Source organism: Sminthopsis crassicaudata, chromosome 4 (assembly GCF_048593235.1).
Source record: "Sminthopsis crassicaudata isolate SCR6 chromosome 4, ASM4859323v1, whole genome shotgun sequence".
Classification (NCBI taxonomy): Eukaryota; Metazoa; Chordata; class Mammalia; order Dasyuromorphia; family Dasyuridae; genus Sminthopsis; species Sminthopsis crassicaudata.
In genome coordinates this window covers 118,087,015-118,108,584 of record NC_133620.1, presented here as the reverse complement: position 1 = coordinate 118,108,584, position 21,570 = coordinate 118,087,015, and the positions used below count along the sequence as shown (strand labels likewise).

The 21,570-nt window shown below is 37.1% G+C and overlaps 2 protein-coding genes across 2 annotated transcripts in view; both read left to right on the top strand.

Moving 5' to 3' along the window:
- Nucleotides 1-1,316: 1,316 nt before the first annotated feature.
- Nucleotides 1,317-21,570, top strand: part of PPOX (protoporphyrinogen oxidase) — a 33,380-nt gene continuing 13,126 nt past the window's right edge. The window contains exon 1 of the mRNA XM_074309232.1: nt 1,317-1,356. The gene's annotated coding sequence lies outside the window, so the exon portion shown is untranslated. The remainder of the gene's footprint in view (nt 1,357-21,570) is intronic.
- Nucleotides 16,421-20,868, top strand: UFC1 (ubiquitin-fold modifier conjugating enzyme 1). The gene is made up of 6 exons (XM_074309237.1): nt 16,421-16,962; nt 19,091-19,158; nt 19,407-19,470; nt 19,700-19,776; nt 20,159-20,249; nt 20,450-20,868. The coding sequence occupies exons 1-6, from the start codon at nt 16,840-16,842 to the stop codon at nt 20,519-20,521; spliced, it is 495 nt and encodes a 164-aa protein (XP_074165338.1). The 5' UTR covers nt 16,421-16,839; the 3' UTR covers nt 20,522-20,868.

Here is a 21,570-nt window from a genome sequence, read left to right as displayed (position 1 = left end):
ATTCTCTGTATATTTTAGAGATGAGGCCTTTATCAGAACTTTTTACTGTAAAAATGTTTTCCCAATTTGTTACTTCCCTTCTAATCTTGTTTGCATTAGTTTTGTTTGTATAAAACCTTTTTAATTTGATGTAATCAAAATTTTCTATTTTGTGATCAATAATGATCTCTAGTTCTCCTTTGGTCACAAATTCCTTCCTCTTCCACAAGTCTGAGAGGTAAACTATCCTATGTTCCTCTAATTTATTTATGATCTTGTTCTTTATGCCTAAATCATGGACCCATTTTGATCTTATCTTAGTATGTGGTGTTAAGTGTGGGTCCATGTCTAGTTTCTGCCATACTAATTTCCAGTTTTCCCAGCAGTTTTTGTCAAATAATGAATTCTTAGTTAGGATCTTTGGGTTTGTCAAACACTAGATTGGCTATTTTTATTCACTATCTTGTCCTGTGAACCTAACCTATTCCACTGATCAACTAGTCTAAGAAATAATAGAACTTGATAAATCAGTATATGATAACCTTAAAATCATAAATTACATTGGAAACTCCCTATTTGATTTAAAAAATGTAGGGAGCAAGCTGTAAGACTAGGGAAGACTGAAGTAAGGCCAGGTCATTTGGGGGATTTTTTGGAGTATGGCAAGGCCTCTTCTACAACTGATAATCTATATCTGAACTGCCTTGGATTATTTACTGAAAATAGACATGACTGAAGTGTATTTATATTTCTCTTTTTAACTCTAACTGTTGGATTTTGTTAGTGATATATAAGAATGGTGATGACTTATGTGGGTTTATTTTGTATCCTGCAACTTTGCTAAAGGAGTGGATTATTTCTAATAGCTTTTTAATAGAATCTCTGGGGTCTTCTAAGTATACCATCATATCATCTGCAAAGAGTAATAATTTGTTTTCCACATTACCTACTCTAATTCCTTTCATCTCTTTCTCTACTCTTATTGCCAAAGCTAGAATTTCTAATACAATATTGAATAGTAATGGTGATAGTGGGCAACCTTGTTTCACTCCTGAGCTTATTGGGAATGGTTCCAGAAACAGGATGTTTTCTAAAAGGAAAATAAAAACCAGGATAAGTTAGACTAATAGAACAAGGAAATGTCACAGCTTTGATTATACTTTCTGTGGTTTTCTGACATTTGTATAATGTATAACAGAGAAAAATATACTTAGAATAGAGTATGATAGAGAAGCTGTAAGAAATAAAATCAGTTCCATGCTTTATGCTTGAACTCACCTAGCTCCATATTCAAAGCATTCACACCAACTGCTAGCAAAAAAGTTTTGAGGAAACTGAAAAAGTGAAAAAAAAAAAACTGAAAAACTGCTTAGATCAGCACTTTATACTATATTCCCCCATAAATTCCAAATGGATAAGTGTTCTTAATATTGAAAATCCTGCTAATAAAAAATAAAAGAAAAGCAGATCATAGAATAATCGTTACGAGTATCTTGATATGCACCAGAATATTTATCGCAGCATTTTTTGTGACAGTAAAGAATTGGAAACACAATAGATGGCTTTGTATACATGTACAAGTATATAATAGAATATTACTATGCTCTAAGAATATAAAGAATATAAAGAAGCATGGAAAGATTTTACATGGTCTAATGTGGAGTGAAGTAAACAGAGCCAAGAAAGTAATATATACAATTACTACAACTATGAAAATGGAAAGAACAACAATACAAAAAACCAAAAGTGAAAGCTATAAATGATAAAAAAATAAAATAAATAAAACAAACAAGCATGTCTCAAAAGAAGACACATGTGAAGATGCTCTATTTAATACCTTTGCAAAGGAGAGAGGCCCACAAGTATACATCACACACATATATTTTCATAACTTTTTAATGTATTAAAAATACTATTTGTTATATAGGATGGCTTTTTGGGCAGGAGAAGGAGCAGGTTACTATGGGAAATGATGATGGTGTAAAAAAAAAAGATGAAAATTTATTTTAAAATTATCATACTTGGTGCACATATGGATTCAACATATGTTTGGCATTTGAACAATGTGGCCAAACCATCAGAGTTGTGTTCTCTGCAGTAGAATTTGAATGCTTGGCAATTTAGCTCCAGAAAGGACTTCTGTGTCTGGTATCTTTTCTTGCCAGGTGATTGTCATAAGATAATTCAAATGGAGGCAATTAAGTTTCTTGGCATGGAGCTTGTAAAATGTCTAGGATTCACAGGCCTACAGCAATGAAGTCAGCACAATGACTTTATAAATCTTCAGTTCAGTAGGCAACCTAATAATACCTCTTTTCTCACACATTTTCATTTGAAGCCTCTCAAACATTGAGCTAGTTCTGGCAAAGAGTGTGTCAACTACATCTATGTAAAAAGTATACTGCCAAGGTAAATGAACTTATCCATAGTATTCAATATTTCTCTATTTGCTGGATCCAATGGTCATACATATGGTATTGACTGGTGGAGACTGGTGTATTTTCTTGGTGTTAAATTATTAGGCTAAATTGAACACAAGCAACAGAGATTCAATCCATACTTTGTTGCATATTGATCTTAGAGACCTCGTTGAGTGCACAATCATCTGTGAACAAAAATAATGCACTAACTCTCCTTCCACTTTAGTTTTGGCTTGTAGCTTTTTCAAGTTGAATAATTTGCCATTAGTATGGCAACTAACCTTGATGCTATTTTTAGCCTCATTGAAGAAGTCTTACAACATTACTGAAAACATCATGCTAAAAAGCATTGGAGCAAGCTCATGGCCCTACTTCACTCCACTGGTGACTGGGAAAACTAGAATTTCATTCATTATCCAGAAACTGTGTGAAAGCATGCTGTCATGAAACTGATATACAATATTGATGAACTTCTCTGGGCAACCAAATTTTATTTATTTTTTTTAAACTTTTTATTTTCAAAATATATGCACAGATAGTTTTCTTTCTTTTCTTTTCTTTTTTTTAAATTATAGTTTTTATTTACCAGATATATGCATGGGTAATTTTACAGCATTGACAATTACCAAACATTTTGTTTCAATTTTTCCCCTCCTCCCCCCCCAGATGGCAGGTTGACCAATACATGTTAAATATGTTAAAGTATAAATTAAATACAATATATTTATACATGTCTGAACAGTTGTTTTGCTGTACAAGAAGAATCAGACTTTTAAATAGTGTACAATTAGCCTATGAAGGAAATAAAAAATGCAGGTGGACAAAAATAGAGGGATTAGGAATTCTGTGTAGGGTTCATAGTCACACATATAGTTTTCAATATTCACCCTTGCAAAACCTTGTGTTCCAAATTTTTTCTCCCTCCCTTCCCCTTCCCCCCACCCTTAGACAGCAAGTAATCAATATATGTTAAACATATGTAATTCTTCCATAGAAATTTCCACCATTATCATACTGCACAAGAAAAATCAGATCAAAAAGGAAAAAAAAGAGAAATAAAACAAAAAGCAAGCAAACAACATCAGTCCCCACACTCCTCTCTATGGATGCAGATGGCTCTCTCCATCACAAGTCTATGGGAATTGGCTTGAATCGCCTTCTACTGAAAAGAGCCACATCCATTAGAACTGATCATCATATCATTTTGTTCCTGTGTACAATGTTCTCTTGGTTCTAATTCACTTCACTTAGGATCAGTTCATGTAAATCTCTCCAGGTTTTTCTGAAATAAGCCTGTTTGTCATTTCTTAAAAAACAATAATATTCTATATGGGTCCTTTTCCCTTTTTTATGATCTATTTGGGATATATGCCTGACATTAAGGGGTAGGCAAAATTTGATAGCTTTTTGGCATAGGGCAACCAAATTTTAACACAATTTTTCACAAGCTATCAAGAATGACAGTATCAAAGGCGTTGGTCAGATTGACAAACATTGCATAGAGATGTCTGTTCTGCTTCTGGTGTTTATCTTGGAGTTGTGGGGCAGCAAACATCATATCAACTATTCCTTGGCCCTTTCTGAAGCCACATTGGTTTTTAGATAGATGACCATCTTGCAGGTGAAGAATCAATCTATTAAGGAAGATCCTATTAAGAAAAATCAACTTCCCAAGAAACTATTTCAATGACCTAGAAAAAATAACAACAAAATTCATATGGAAGAATAAAAGGTCGAGAATTGCAAGGGAACTAATGAAAAAAAACTCAGAGGAAGGTGGTCTAAGTGTACCTGATCTAAAGCTATATTATATAGCAGCAGTCACCAAAACCATTTGGTATTGGCTAAGAAATAGACCGGTAGATCAGTGGAACAGATTAGATACAAAGGACAAAAAAGGGTACATCTATAGCAATCTAATCTTTGACAAACCCAAAGATACCAACATTAGGGATAAAAATTCATTATTCGGAAAAAACTGTTGGGAAAACTGGAAATTAATATGGCAGAAATTAGATATGGATCCACACTTAACACCATATACCAAGATAAGATCAAAATGGGTCCATGAGTTAGGCATAAAGAGGGAGATAATAAATAGATTAGGGGAACAGAGAATAATCTACCTCTCAGACTTGTGGAGGAGGAAGGAATTTATGACCAGAGGAGAACTAGAGATCATTATTGATCACAAAATAGAAGATTTTGATTACATCAAACTAAAAAGTTTCTGTACAAATAATACTAATGCAAACAAGATTAGAAGGGAAGTAACAAATTAGGAAAATATTTTTAAAAACAAAGGTTCTGACAAAGGTCTCATTTCCAAAATATATAGAGAACTGACCCTAATTTATAAGAAACCGAATCATTCTCCAATTGATAAATGGTCAAAGGATATGAACAGACAATTCTCAGAGGAAGAAATTGAAACTATTTCCACTCACATGAAAGAGTGTTCCAAATCACTACTGATCAGAGAAATGCAAATTAAGACAACTCTGAGGTATCATTACACACCTGTCAGATTGGCTAAGATGACAGGAACAAATAATGATGAATGTTGGAGGGGATGTGGGGAAACTGGGACACTAATACATTGCTGGTGGAGTTGCGAAAGAATCCAGCCATTCTGGAGAGCAATCTGGAATTATGCCCAAAAAGTTATCAAACTGTGCATACCCTTTGACCCAGCAGCGCTACTACTGGGCTTATATCCCAAAGAAATACTAAAGAGTGGAAAGAGACATATATGTGCCAAAATGTTTGTGGCAGCTCTTTTTGTTGTAGCTAGAAACTGGAAGATGAATGGATGTCCATCAGTTGGAGAATGGTTGGGTAAATTATGGTATATGAAGGTTATGGAATATTATTGCTCTGTAAGAAATGACCAGCAGGAGGAATACAGAGAGGCCTGGAGAGACTTAAATCAACTGATGCTGAGTGAAATGAGCAGAACCAGAAGATCACTATACACTTCAACAACAATACTGTATGAGGATGTATTCTGATGGTAGTGGAAATCTTCAACATAAAGAAAAGCCAACTCACTTTCAGTTGATCAATGATGGACAGAGGTAGCTACACCCAGAGAAGAAACACTGGGAAGTGAATGTAAATTGTTAGCACTAATATCTGTCTGCCCAGGTTGCATGTACCTTCGGAATCTAATGTTTATTGTGCAACAAGAAAATGATATTCACACACATGTATTGTATCTAGACTATATTGTAACACATGTAAAATGTATGGGAATGCCTGTCATCGGGGGAAGGGAATAGAGGGAGGGGGGGGATAATTTGGAAAAATGAATACAAGGGATAATATTATAAAAAAATATATATATATATATATATATATAATAAAAAATTATTAATTAAAATTAAAAAAAAGAAAAATCAACTTATTAAGACAAGAATTTTGCCATCAAGAACGAACAAAGAGAACCCCTGTAATTGTCTCAGGATAACCTATCTCCTTTCCCTTTATAGAGATGGACAATGGAGGCATATTTGAATCCCTAGGGCTAACCTACTCTTGTAATATAACCTGGAAAATTTCAGTGCCCTGTCTTGTAATTTTCATTTAAGGTAGAATCAACACCAGGCTCTTGGCCACACAAGAGGAGCCTAATGGCATTCAAATCTTTTCTTCAATTGGACATTTGGCTAGAGAGGGAATGAATTTCATCTGCCTTCTAATTGAGCCAAGAATCCTGCATCTCTAAGCTTTACCTTTTACTTTTTATAGAATTAAACATTGTCTATTTAAAGACAGATGAATCATCCTACTGGCAAACCCTGTAGAGTTCTTGTTTTTTATTTAGCAGTTTTTGACTTTCCCCATCATTTTCATCAAAGCAATCTTGATGTTTATGAGTGTTCTGGCCTAGATGAGCAAATGTGGTACAGTATACCAAATCTCTGAAAGCTGCCCACTTCTTTTCTGTTCCACTGTTGCCAATTGTATATTAGCTCTGCTTTCCCTCTAAGTTAGCAATGAACTGTTTCCACTTAGAGAAGGGCTCTAATTTGTTTATATTAAGTGTTGTAATAATTGTGTTGCCTTGGGGTTGCTGCATTTATTGAATGAGAATATTTTGCTTGGAGAGGGATAAGTCTCCACACTGTGTCACACATCACTTCCTCACTCTCACATTCTGCCTGTCTCTTCTCCTTACAAGATAGAGTCTATTACTATAGACGTTTGCTATGAGGGTCCATCCACAAAGTTTTATTGCATTTAGGTAAGCAGAAAACAGTGTTAATGATGAGAAAGTTATGAGACATACAAGTTTCAGTAGTAAGTGACCTTTACTGTTGCTGTTTATGACTCCCTTTCTCCAAAGGACTCTGTCATATCTAGTAGTTTGTGCCTATTCTTTCATTGAAGTCACTTACAATTATAAGCTTGTCCTCTTTTGGTACATTAATATTGAGGCTCTCCAGATCTTCATAAATTTCTTCTTTGACCTCATCAGGGTTAGTCATGGTGGGAACATACACACTCATGATTCTGGTGCGGTTGTTTCTTGCAAATGGAAATCACATTTTCATGAGCCTGTTATTTACTCCTTTTGGTAGGAATACAACCTTATTGACTAGTTTTGATTGCAAAATCCATGACAACTTTATGGTGCTCCCCTTCACTGTAGCTACTCCAAAAAACTGTGTATCTAGCTCCAAATTTGGTAAACTGGCTTTCATTTGCCAGACTTGTTTCACTCAAGGCTATTATTAGGGTGCAATACTTGCTGAGTTCGTTCACAAGAGCTGTTTGTCTTTCAGGTCTAGTGGATTTTGCATTGTCCATAAGTATGTGCCCATTCTATGTACAGACGGTGAATGGAATCATTTTTGCAAAGTTTTTGGACTTTTTTTTATGTGTATGAACCTCAGGGTAAGATCTCTGCCTGCTGTGGTAAAAAGGCCAGAAATGAGAGAAACAGATTTTTAAAAGAATAATCCATTTTATTTTATTCCCTCCCCAATTACATGTTGAAAAACAATTTAACATTTGTTTTTGTTTTTCTAAAGTTTTCCAAATTCTGTCCTTCCTTCCCTCTTCCCTGATAAGGTAAACAAATGTATAGATTATACATATACATGTACAATCATGTAAAATATTTCTAGATTAAAGAAGACTTATTTTTTTAAAAATGAAAAAAAGTAAAAAAAATTAGAATTCTTCTTGTATTCGGACAATATAAATTCTTTTTGTGAAGGCATATAATATGCTTCCTCATGAGTCCTTTGGGTTTGCCTTGGATCTTGTATTGCTGAGAATAACCAAGTCATTCACAATTCTTCATTGTAAAATATTGCTGAAAATTCTCCTAGCTCTGCTCATTTCATTTTGTTTCAGTTCATGTAAGTCTCTCCAGTTTTCTGAAATTATCCTGCCTACCATTTCTTATGACACAACAACATGATAATAATCCATCACAATCATATACCACAGCTTATTTAGTCATTCCCTAATTCCCTGAACACTCCCTATACCCTAGTTTTACAGGTAAGCCTATAAGTTCACAATGTGACCTCCCTAGTGCCTTGTGCATTCCCTCTAATCTATCCAGCTACCTTGTAATGTATTGTCTTTCCCCATTAGAATTTAAGCTCCTTCAGGGTAAGGACTATCTTGCTTTTAATTGTATCTTCAGCACTTAGCATTGTTGAAAATGGATTTTTAGGAAAACTTAACGGATTCGATTTTGTGCTATATTTACTGTCATATAAATGTATTGAATGTCTTCTTCAGGACTTTCATTATCCCATTCATTTTATGGTTACAAAAGAAAACATTAAACAGGACTTTAAACAGTTCCAGGAACTTATCCCTTTCCTCTTTATTCTATCTGATAAAGCCTATGGGAAGGCTTTAATAAAAATTGATTATCTTAAAATTAGTTTTTCATCTTATACTAAAACATCATTTCAGTGTAACAGCTCTAGTAAGGACACATTTCCTTCCTTTAGTAATAATGTAAATATTATTTTTCATTTGGTAATGTGCCTTTTCCTGTCTACCTGCTTTATCTGATCTTAACCCAAACTTTTCTGTAAGTCTGTTTATATGACCCACCTGTCCTCATCCAAACTCTGGGTCATATAGCTTAGAAGGAGGAACTATATATATATATTTCATATGTGGAATTGCAAAGTACACATGTCCCTCACCTATTGATGGTGTGTAGCACATTCTTGAGTAGATAAACTATAATGTACTTCTCTCTGTAACATGTGCTGTCTTATTAATGTAGTGGCTAGCAAAGAGTTGAAAAATTATTTTAATGGCCCAAAGCCTGACTCATAGAAGTACTTAATAAATGATTTATTTACCACATAATATTATCTATCTATCTCAAAGTATATAAAATGTTTAGACATAAGACTTCTATGTACTTTATTAGTCTTTGGCTTCTCTCATTTCTTAATATTTATCCCTATTCTTATATACTTTTTGCCATTCTCACCTGTTCCCATGTTTGCATTAAAATCACCAAGTATCAAAGTGTATAGGACAAGTATAGAGATTGGATCTATATATGCAGTGTCCATCTTGGATTTCATAACTAATTGCCTTTTGGTTATCTCAAACTCCCATGTCCAAAACAAAATTCATTTTCTTTTCCCCCAATATGAAAGCACCATCTTTCTCCCAGTCAATCAAGATCAGACCATCCTGAACTCATTCTCACTCATTTCACATATTCAAAAACATGGCCAAATTTTGTTCATTCTTCTTTCACATCTCTCATATACATTCTCTAAGCTTATGCAACAATCACTCCATCTCAGATGCTCATCAATTTTCACCTAACATATTGCAAGAGTCTTTCTTTGGATTTCTCTACCTTAAGTCTTTTCCTATGCTAATCCATCCTTTACTCAGGTGAAAAGGTGATTTTCTAAAGTATAAATCTGACCATGTTACCCCTGTGCTCAGTGAAGTTCAGTGGCTCTCCATTACCTCCAAGATCAAAGATAAAGTCCTCTATGTGAAATTTAAACTCTTCATAACAAGGTTCTTTCCTACCAGTCTTACTTTTAGCTTTGTTCCACAAGCGTTTATGATTCAGGTACACTGGCCAAAATGCTGTTCCTCAAGCACATGACATACTATCTCCCATCATTGTCTATTCCTCATGCCTGGAATGTACTGCCTCCTCATCTCTCCTTTTTAGTTTCCCAGCTACCTTCAAGACTCAATTAAAAATCCTATCTTGTGCAGGATGTCACAATCCTTCCAGCTTCTAAGATTACCTTCCATTTATTTACTCTTATACATATATAGGTTTTTTTACATGTATCCCCTTGACATCCCCTTTTGGGAAGGGACTATGTCTTTGTGTCTCTTTGTATCCCTGGTGTGTCTATCATCTTGCTACATAGTAAGCATTAATAAATGCTTGTTGCCTAATTTAGGGAACTTCCAGATGAGGAAACTTGATCTAGTAGTACAAGTCAATATCTCACCAACTTAATCTCTTAAAATGTTGCCTAGAATACTTAAGAGATTGCCCATAGTCGCAATCCAGTATTTATGATTAATTTGGAAGGTATTGCCTAGTTTTCCACAGAATATCTTTTTCTCTTCATCATCTACAAAAGATGCTAATGCATTTGTTATTGTTAAGTCTTCAGTCTTGCCCAATTCTTCGTGACCCCATTTGAAGTTTTCTTAGCAAAGGTACTGGAACAATTTGCCATTTCCTTCTCCAGCTCATTTTACAGATGAGGAAACTGAAGCAGACAGTTAAATGACTTTCCTAGGATCATACATCTAGTGTTAAAGATCAGATTTTAATTCATGAAGCTGATTCTGTCTCCAAGTCTAGCACTCTACCTACTTCACCACCTACTGTCCCTTGTTGATGTATTAGTGGCAATTATATTCTTTTTTTAAATTAAGTTTTTTTTTAATGATGTCTTTTGTATTTATATGATTTTAATATTAATCATATAATTTATATTAATTTCCTATTCATTCCCACCAATCACACCATTCCCTGCCTAAAATCAAAATAAACAAAAAGAAAGAAAAGAAAAACAGTTCAGGCAAATCAACTGACACACTGAATCTGACAGTATATGTATGATTCCACACCCATATTTCCCCACCTCTTCAGTGAAAAGAGGGGAATGCTACAATTTTTATGATAATTCTATTGCCAATAAGAATCAGTTTTGCCATAGTAAAGAGGGAGCCAACCACTGAGCTTGAAAAGCCTGGACTCAAGTCCTTCCACTGACACATAATGGCTAGGTGGCTTCAATGAACTCTCAAATTATAAATTGCAGAACAAGTGTTGATCTGCTTTGTTAGGACCATCCTGAATTAGTATAATGACATTAAAGTCCTAGTTCCCTTAGCTCTTCCCTCTATCCCCTTTCTCTCTCTAACACACATACACATACACACACACACACAGACACACACACAGACACACACACACACACACACACACACACACACACTTTTGCAAATATTTATCATGAACATTGCAATACCAGATGATTAAACATTCAATGAAATTATGTTACTATTGCCTTTGGGCACATGATAAAACCCACCTTTTCCAGATCTTTTATTTGCCCTCCAACCAAAATCTCTGAGCCTTCCTTCCATTTAACTATAACTTGGATCTTTTTTTCTGATTTCATTTGTAGTAAGACAATTAAAAATAATACAATTCAATTCCTCCCTTATTTTATTCTTGGTCATTGGACATGCTTCTCCTACTTTGATTATAAAAAACTATCCATACATAAAGTATATAGACAGTCTGTAAACAGTGATTCTTAGTACATTTTATAACCTTTTCTGCCACTATATAACAGAAGTGGAAAGTGATTGCACAAGAGGTCCATTTTGTATTGACATGGTTAAAAATTTCATTCTAAACTTGTCATTACTCAGAAGGTAGACTTATTCTCCTGCTGAGATTATACTGAAAGACTTTCCAGTATAGAAGAGCCATAGCTTGTATATAGTCTTCCAGAATCCAAGATCACTACCACAGCATGATGAGGCATCAGCAGAAATAACTTAAAAAAAATAAGCATTATTAATATTACTAAACAAAAATTTTATTAATATACAATTAATAATAATTAATGTTTAACAATAATAATAGTAACAAAAATAAACATATTAATTTAATGATATTAAAAAGGAAATGGCAAAATCATTTTTATATAATTTACATTTCCTTTACCTCCTGGAGGTATTCCTTATAACAATTTAAAAAAACATTTAGCAAAACTAACCAATACATTGAAAAAGTCTGATGATAGATACAATATTCAATACCTAAATGTCCCCACCTTTGCAAAGAAGGTGGGAAAGACTTTAGGTTGGGGTCAGAAACTTTGATAAAAAACCCAATTAAGTCATTATCTTAAGAATTTTTCCATTTACAAATGGCAAAGGAAAGATATATTTAGATTTCTATAATAAACTGTTTTCTTCATAAATGTCAGTGAACAGAGGACATTTGGATATCACTGTCCCTTGTGTGCTAAATGAAGAAGTAAAAATGGCCAAAAAAACCCACAGACAAGACTGCTTGATAAAATCAGATTTATTCAGAGGAAATCCATGCTGGAGGCAACAATTTTGATAGCACTGAGGGAGCCATTCTCAAACAATTTTAAAAAACAGGAACATGTCAAACAACTTCAAAAATCATAGACATTATTACTACCCAAAAATGATGTTCAAGAAAATATCAATACCCATAGGATGAGAATCAGTCAGGATCATTCTGGTCTTAGGCAAATGGATCAAGTCAGTTCTCAATCAAGCCAGATTTTATTGTGAATAATGAAGCTGGCTTAGTCCATAAGGGTCCAGCAGCAAGTTAGAGAAATTTCTAGGCCAGATGTCATGGGATGTGTTGGTCCTAATATGGGAATTAATGACAAGGAATAGAAAAACAGAATGTGGTTGCCCACTCAGTCAGGTGCAGGAAGCTTGGGTGGCGCTCACGTGTTTTAAAGATCTTGGGAACATGGTCAATCCTATTTGCCTCAGTCCCCAAAACAGACTTTGCTATTGGGCAAAGTTTCCATTGTTTCTGGACAAGTTTTCCACAGGACAACGTACAAGGCAAGGGCTGAATGAAGCCCACTCTACTAAATATGCCTTTTTCTCAACCAAATCTTTATATTGGATACTCCAGTGAGTTTGTGATTTTATCAATCAATTAATCAAAATTCATCCATTAAGTTCCTCCAAGAATAAATTCATTACTTTTAATCTTATCATCATCCAACTAACATTAGTCTTGACTGATATCATCTCTCTCAGTATATTCTCCTTTAAGTTAGAAAACTTTACCTTTTTATAGAGGGCAGAAATTGCATTTTCAACTCACTCCACTGCATATGCTGTTCTCCCTAGTTTCAATCCCATAGAACATAATTCTTCCCTCTTTTTCCTATCCTCTTTCCCGTTTCCTTAAAGACATGAGCTGTCTTTATTAACTTAGTACAATGCTTGGGTTTAATAAATGTTTATTGCATTGGATTGGATTAGTACATGTTAGGTGGTAGAAGAGTGTGTACTTTAGCATTGGATCCATGAAAGATAAACATAACAATACATATATTCTTCCTGATACCATAGGGTGTTTGTCCATTTAATCCAGCCAAATTTCTGGGGGATTTATTTATTTACTCTTCTATGACATGGATATCAATGTATGGAAACACAGGCTTTTGCTGTGTGACCAGACCAGTCCATCTTTTTTTCTGGTTATAAATTTTTCTGTTAATAACCTTTACATTGTATGGGATTGCTTGTCATCTAGGGGAGAAAGTAGAGGGAGGGAGGGGAAAATTTGGAAAAATGAATACAAGGGATAATGTTATTAAAAAAAATTACTCATGCATATGTACTATCAAAAATTTTTGTAATTATAAAATTAATAAAATAAAAACCATTTTTAAAAAGTAACCTTTACATTAGTTCTCTAATTAGATGATATCATGAATAGGGTTCTAGTCCTGGAGTCCATAAGATCTGAGTTGAAATCCATATTACATAGGCCCTTGGCAAATCATTTGACCCTTGAGTGTTTCAGATTCTTCAACTGTAAAATGAAGATAATAACAATACCTACATCATAGAGTTGTGAGGATCAGTAAGAATACTTATAAATACTTAGTACAGTGCTTAGCAACAGCTGATGCTCAATAATTTCTTGTTCCATGTCTTCCCTTCTATAGCTGGCTATTTTATATTTTCTTGATTTCTGAAGGCTATTGAATAACATTAACTTTGTTTTTGTCTCAAGGAATCTTGTAGAATCTTAATCTATGCATGGAGATAATTTGTTAAAAGGGACTCTTTAAAGCTACATTTTATTCTGCTCTATTCTCTCTTTCTCAATATTTAGTCAATAAACAATAAGAATTATATTGTATGCACATATGGCTGTGAATAAGGTGGGACAATGGAGAGAACAGTGGGCATAGATGGTTGCTTGCAAAAATTCCCAAGATGATTAGAGAAGTAATTATTTAATTTCCAATTGGTTTTTAGTCTATCTTTCCCTGGCTCTTTATTGAATGTAATTTTTATTGCATCATGGATTGAAAAGGAAACATTTACCATCCCTGCCTTTCTGCATTTGTGAGGCTTTAATGTCCTAATACGTGGTCAATTTTTTGTGTAGGTGTCATGTACTGCTGAGAAAAAAGGTATATTCCATTATTGCTCTAAAAGAAATGATAAGTAGGATAATTTTAGAAAGGCCTGGAGAGACTTCCATGAACTGATGTTAATTGAAATGAGCAGAACCAGGAGATCATTGTACACAACAATATCAATATTATATGATGATCAATTTTGATAAATGTGACTCTTTCCGACGAGATGATTGATGCCAGTTCCAATGATTTTGTGATTAAGAGAGATAGCTACACCCAGAGAGAGGACCGTAGGAACTGAATGTGGATCACAATATAACATTCTTATTCTTTTTGTTGTTGTTCACTTGCATTTTGTTTTCCTACTCATTTACATTCTTTTTTTGATCTGATTTCTCTCTTTCATTAAAGCTTTTTATTTACAAAACATATGCATGAGTAATTTTTCAACACTGACCCTTGCAAAACTTTTTGTTCCAAATTTTCCCCTTCTTCCCTTCACTCTCTTCCCTAGATGGCAGGTAGTCCAACACATGTTAAAAATGTTAAAGTATATGTTAAATCAAATATACGTATACATATTTATACAGTTATCTTTCTGCACAAGAAAAATCATGATCTGATTTCTCTTGTGCAGCAAGGGGGTAGGAGGAGAAAATCTGAAATCCAAGGCTATACAAAGGTCAATCTTGTCAAATTATCCATGCATATGTTTTGAAAATACAAAGCTTAAAAAAGAGAGAGAGAAAGGTATATTCCTTTCTGTCTCCATTTATTTTCTCCAGAGTTCAGTCATAATTAAATTTTCTAAGATTCTATTAGCTTTCTTGGTTTCTTTCTTATTTTTGGTTAGATTTATCTAATTCTAGACAGAAGGTTGAGATCCCCCCATTAATTTTACTGTTTGTTTTTTCTTGTCCCTGGCTTAACATCTCTAAGAATTTGGATGCTGTAACACTTGGTGCACATACATTCAGTAACAATACTACTTCATTGTCTATGGTACCCTTTAACAAGATGTAGTTTCCTTCCTTCTCTCTTTTAACAAGATCATAACAAATTTTGCTCCAACCTTTTACCTTTACTCTGTATGCATTCTCTGTTTCAAATGCATTTCTTGTAAACAATATATTGTAGGATTATGTTTTTTAATCTATCTGCTACTTGCTCCCTTTTATGGGTGTGTTCATCCCATTCACATTCAGTTATGATTATCAGTTCTGTAACTCCCTCCATCCTGTTTTCTCCCCTGTATATAGTTTTGTTCTCTCTTTCCCCGTGTCCCTCCTTAACAATACCTTGTTTTTAACCCACCTGGTTCTCAGCCTGCCCTTCCTTTTATCACCCCTCCTCCCTCTCTTACCCCTTTCTCCTAGTGTTTCTATCCTTGTTTGGAGAAGTAGTAACAATAAAGAGATAAAAGATCAGAATAGGAAAGTAAAAGAGTGGGGAGGGGAGAGAGCCAGAAATGACAAAATGGATAACTATCCCACTGGGCTGCACTGGTGCCCATCTAATGTTAGAGAACAACGGCGTTAAGCTCCTGTAGGAGGAGGTCCAATGTCTCTGGGTGGTGATCTGCACCAGCGGTGGGTGCACCTACATGCATGAATCCTCTGCAAGAAACCCTAGTTTCTCGGAATGCTAGTGTCTTCCCCTGATCAAGTTGCCTTTAATTCATCTTCTCCTGTGTAGATAGTATTTACCTGTTGCTTTCCTAGTTAGACTGTCATTTCTTAGATCTAATTCAGATCCAGTTGATCAATGATGGACAGGATCAGCTGCAACTAGAGAAGGAACACAGGGAAATGAGTATAAACTGTGCATTTTTGTTTTTCTTCCCAGGTTATTTTTACCTTCTGAGTCCAATTCTTTCTGTGCAACAAGAAATTCGGTTCTGCACACATATATTGTATCTAGGATATACTGTAACACATTTAATATATATGGGCTCGCCTGTCATCTAGGGGAAGGGGTAGAGGGAAGGAGGAGGAAATTCGGAACAGAAGAGAGTACAAGGGATAATGTTGTAAAAAATTGCCCATGCATATGTACTGTCAAAAAATGTTATAATTATAAAATTAATTAAAAAAAAAAAAAAAAAAAAAAAGACTGTCATCTCCAGGAGGGCAGGGACTGTTGACGTCTTTCCTTTGTATTCAAAGTACTTAGGGCTGAGCTGGCTTCAGATACATACTTGCTGACTTGACAAATCCATTAAAGGGCCAACGTGTACTTGTTTGGGGGCAGCACTCCCCCCACTGCCTTAATCAGGGCAAGCGCTCCATTAATTTGGTTGGTTGAGTTGGCTCTGGCTCCGCCCCATCCTCAGTAGGAGGGGCGATTTTCGGATGGCGCATGCTCAATCTGGGCAAGGAGCCAGGTGCGTACGTTTTAAGATTTAGAGCGTGGGGAAGGCACTCTGTGATGAATCCCGAAGGTCTTGGATTCAGGATAATGGGTAGATGAGTTAAGTGGATAGAATTGCCAGGAAGCTGCCACATTTCTGTATCTGGTGAGTTTTCTAGGAGGAGATCACTGAGCATGAGCGGAAATCGTGTGTCATGTTTGTCGCCCACCTTGACAAGCCGCCGTGAAAATACCTTTTTCATCTTCCTAGTTTCATTCATGGTTAAAAGACCAAATACGCACGTACATATAGACAAAAGACTATGAATTCGAATGGGTATCTCATTGCCCAGTGGCCTTCTAACTTCCCATAGTAAAGATGAAGACGACCAAACGGAAGACTACTTCCGGGTCGCTGTGTGCCCTGGTCTAAGATGGCTGACGAGGCCACCCGGCGGGTTGTTTCCGAGATCCCGGTACTGAAAACGAACGCCGGGCCCCGGGATCGGGAGCTGTGGGTGCAACGACTCAAGGAGGAGTATCAGGCTCTTATCCGGGTTGGTAGCGCTTCCTCGGTCGATGGGTTGGGTAGGCAGAAGGAGAAATAGGTTCTTCGGGAATAGACTCCGGGCGGAAGTTGCTTCCGGGTTTCCCTTTTGGGGTTCCCCTCTTCCCCAGCCCCCTAAGATGCTATTGTTTGAGGGAGACTGGAAGACTGGAAGAGAAAGCGACTGCTTTCCGAGCCACTGGCCTTGTGAACCCGCGTGGTCGCCCCCATAGGGGGCCCGGCCGGAACGTGACGTGTCCTTCCTACCCAGGAGTGTTCCCTGGGCCGCAGATAAAGCCTCCGGTCTCTGCGGGGCTCCTAGCCTCGGTTTCCGTGATTTTCGCTCGCTGAAGCCCTAAGTAGCGTCCGGAGAGCGCGGCAGCCTCGGTCAGGGCGCGCCGGGAGGGAGTGGGGGCTGCAGGGCGATGACCCATCCGTGGGAGCCTCTCGCTCTCCCCGAGTCACCCTTCCATGGCCCTGCTCCACACCTTGCTGACCGCTGGGGAAGGCCTTGGACTTGCCCGAAACATCTCGAATTTTTCCGTAGCTGTGCGGCTCTGCTGTGTCTGTGGAGGCCATCGCCCACCAGCGCCGCAGAGCGACTCTCTTCCCCCTTTTCCCTCGGCGTCAGGTCGCATGCCAGTTACGCCTGCTCCCATTCACAGCTCTGGGTTCACAGCTGCCTTGCCTGGAGTACTCTAACGTCCTTCCAGTTTCAGCCTCTGCCCCCCACAGACAGCCAGCCTCAAACTCGTCAGTGATTTACTATTGCTCTGAGATTAATAACAGAGTTCTCAAGACTGGCTTTCCAAAGGCCTGTTATTCCATTCCCACTATAATGATTAACAATATTAGTGAATATCTGTTATATGGTTATTTAGTTTACATATTTACATAAATATATAATAGCCTTAGATAGCACCTACTATGTTCCAGGCTCTACTAAGCACTTTAGAAATAACTATATAACTATATATAAATAACTCCCAGTAACTCTGGGAGAGAGGCACTCTTGCTGTCCTATCGTTTCAGTTGAGGAGTCTCCTCTGAAATAAATGAAAGCTAGGCCCTGGTAAAACAAGTAGCTGGTGGTGTCTTAAGGGACTTGTCCCAGTTATATATGTCTTCCTGACTCCAGGCCCAGCCCTCTATCCCTTGGGCCACTCAGTATTACATGCTTTAGCCAAATTGTTTGACTCTTTGCTCAGACTTTCCTCATTCCTAGAAGCCTCCTCCTCCTTCACCCTCCCTTAGATTCCCTAGTTTCCTTAAAGACTTAATTCGGTGTCCTTTCTTACTCCCAGTCTATGGTTCTTGGTGTTTCCTCCTCAGATTATCTTGCCATTGTTTATCTGTGTAAATACTCTCTTGTGTATAGATCCCTAAACTGGGAATTGGGAAACCTCTGCTACATTCCTAGACATGTGTCCTTTTAGAGCCTTAATTTTGCAATAGTTTGATAGTGGATCAGATTGCCACAAGTCTCTGAGTGCTCCTGTTATTCCTACATTCAGCTGTCAAACTGATCTTAAGTGACTGTATCACTTGGTCTTTTGGTTTCTTCAAAGGAAAAAAACCTTGCGCCTTGTGTAACATCTCCTCAATAAGTACACAGAGCAAGGGAAAGAATAACTCATATTTTTAGTACTTCTTGGACATTTTCTCATTTATTCCTCAAAACAAAATGTTAAAAGTATTATCATCCCTATTGTACAAATGCGAGTCTGGGAGGCAGAAGATTCGTTCATGGTCAGATAAGCTAGTGAGTAGAGCCAGGATTTGCACCAAAATTGCATAGAAATCATGTTATAAATCCCCAGTGATCTGATCTGCTCTGTTTGATGGGAAGTCAACCTACATCTGTCTGAGATCCCAGCCTTTGGCATGGTCAAAGGTGATTTAAGTCAAGGCCAGAGGAATTGTTAGGTTATTCCGAGTGACTGTATGGTCGTGTTTCTCCATGGCAAGAAGAGAATTCTCTTTCCTCCGAGCTGCCTCAATATTTTCTAATGAAGACTTTTTGACTACTTGTTGGTAATTTTTTAAACATCCCAACTGAGTATGGGCTGGGCTAGATGGCTTTGAAATGCTTTCCAGCTTTTTAAGTCTCTGATCCTATAATCCCTCTGTACCTTTAGTATGTGGAGAATAACAAGAATGCTGACAATGACTGGTTTCGACTGGAGTCCAACAAGGAAGGGACCCGGTAGGCATGGCCTCTGGGGACGGGTGGGGTAAGGGTTCTTGAGTGGATAGTATTATGGGTCTGGCACTCCAAATCTCACATGGTGGGCTGCTTTCCCTCTTCCCCTTCCCCCCCCAGGTTTCCATTTCCCCCCAATTCTTACCCCTCAATGGTCTTTTCAGGCCTATAGCCCAAGCTAAAGAGTCTGTGTGGGATGGATAGAAAAGAGTGGAAGAGAAGTGGGTCTGAAATCTTGGAATTTATTACAGATGGTTTGGAAAATGCTGGTACATCCATGATCTACTTAAGTACGAGTTTGACCTCGAGTTTGATGTGAGTGTTATGGGATAGAAAATATGGTGGTTGGGGAAAATTAGGGGAACCCTCAACATGCAAACTAGCCTCTTGGGCTAAGGAGGATTATGAGAATTAAAGGGATGAAATTGGGATTTGAGGAGATAAGGATATTTTGGGGGCAAGCATTGCTAACCAATAACCTACCTCCATAGCCAGGGTTATAGAACTCTGTTTGGAGAAGATTATAACTCTTTTATTTTTCTAGATCCCGATTACATATCCCTCTACTGCGCCAGAGATAGCTGTTCCTGAATTGGATGGAAAGACAGCAAAGATGTATAGGTTGGAACTGATTTGGAAATGGGAAATTTTGGGGAAAGGGGGAATTCTTTTTTTTTTTTTTTTTTCCTGAGGCATTTGGGGTTAAGTGACTTGCCCAGGGTCACACAGCTAGGAAGTATTAAGTGTCTGAGGTCATATTTGAACTCAGGACCTTCTGACTTCAAGGCTGGTGCTCTACTCACTGCACCACCTAGCTGCCCTAAAGGGGGAATTCTTTAACTTACATTTTGCCAAGGATGGGATGAGGGAAATTGATTGGCCTTTATCTTGGCTTCATTTACCAGGCAAAGGAAGGACATTCTCTCCATTTCCTTTCCTGTTGCTATTTTGCCCTGTAATTTGGGAGTTTTAGGTTTTCTCACTTTCCTCATCTCTCCCTCAGGGGTGGCAAAATATGCCTAACTGAACACTTCAAACCCTTGTGGGCTAGGAATGTGCCAAAGTTTGGACTGGCTCATCTCATGGCTCTGGGGGTAAGTGTGGTAGTGGTATATGGTGATCTGTTTGTAGATACTATGTATATAAATAGGTGTCATGGGAAAGAACAGAGATGGTGTAAGAAAAATAGCTGAGAGTTACAAGGGGTACATTCCTCCAATGAATCTCTCAAGATCAGAATTTCTAATGGGATCAAAATATGCAGTAAAATTTCTATGAATTCTTTACTCTGTAGTTGGGACCTTGGCTGGCAGTAGAGATCCCCGACCTGATTCAGAAAGGGGTGATCCAACACAAAGAGAAGTAATGCCTCTGCTTGAATTTCTGATATATTTGGCTCCTGCCTCCTTCAGCCATCACTACGTTCATCCACCCAGCTGATAAAATGGCCCTTCTTTGCCTTTTGCCGTGAAATTGCAGGGACTGGGCCTCTGGGATTGAATTGCTACAAATAAGTATGCTGGGACTCAGAGCCTGGCATTGTTTGGAGATGGGGCTGAGAGCAGCAGGCAGACATTGGGACCTGATTTCGTCATTTTCCCACTACTTGGAAAGATATGAACATCCTGGAGAGATGCAACATGAAAATTTGTGTCATCCCCTCTCTTGGAGGCAATAGCTATGTCCTCCTTAAATAAAAACTGCTTCTCCTGGCTCCTGTGTCTTATTCATTTTTGCTTGAGGAAGAGGGAGGGCAGAGGGAAGAAGTGTCAGCAATTGGGATTGGACCTGAAATGGGCAAGGTACGGTGGCTGTCTCTGACCTAGAGAATAAAATATAAATTTCTCAGCCTAGCACTTAAGGTTGTTCATTCTCCAAAATTACTTCAGTCTTAATACCACTTTTCTCCCCTTATATTCTACATTCCAGGTATAATAGACTATTAACTAATCAGGATCATTTTGCCTCCATATGTGTGAAAGCCTTCCCCTTTGCCTAATATTTACTCCTTCTTTGCCTGTTAAAGTTCTTCTGTAGAGAGTCTTTGTAGAAAAACCTCAAAACTCAATATATGGCAAAATACCAAAAAACAAAAATATAGTTGATTTTTTTTATGGTGACAAACAACTAGAAATTAAGAGAATGACCATCAACTGGGAAATGGCTTGACATTATGGTATATGAATGTAATGTTATAACATTGTGTTATATAAAGGGGATGGTTTCAGAGAAACTGAAAATATGATTGAACTGATGGGAGAGTTGACATAACATGGACAACAATATTCTAAAACAATTTTGAAAGACCTAATGTGATCAATACAATGACCAACTAGAGGATGCATCAGAGATGGAAGTATGCTATTCACTTCTTGAAAAAGAGGTTATATGTGTAGGCTACAGATTGAAACAATT

Bases quoted from the DNA above. Each gene is read 5' to 3' on its own strand.
- UFC1 (XM_074309237.1), top strand. From the start codon at position 16,840: ATGGCTGACGAGGCCACCCGGCGGGTTGTTTCCGAGATCCCGGTACTG. The intron at 16,963-19,090 runs GTTGGTAGCGCT...CTGTACCTTTAG, and splicing joins AGTATCAGGCTCTTATCCGG to TATGTGGAGAATAACAAGAA. The intron at 20,250-20,449 runs GTAAGTGTGGTA...TTTACTCTGTAG, and splicing joins CTCATCTCATGGCTCTGGGG to TTGGGACCTTGGCTGGCAGT.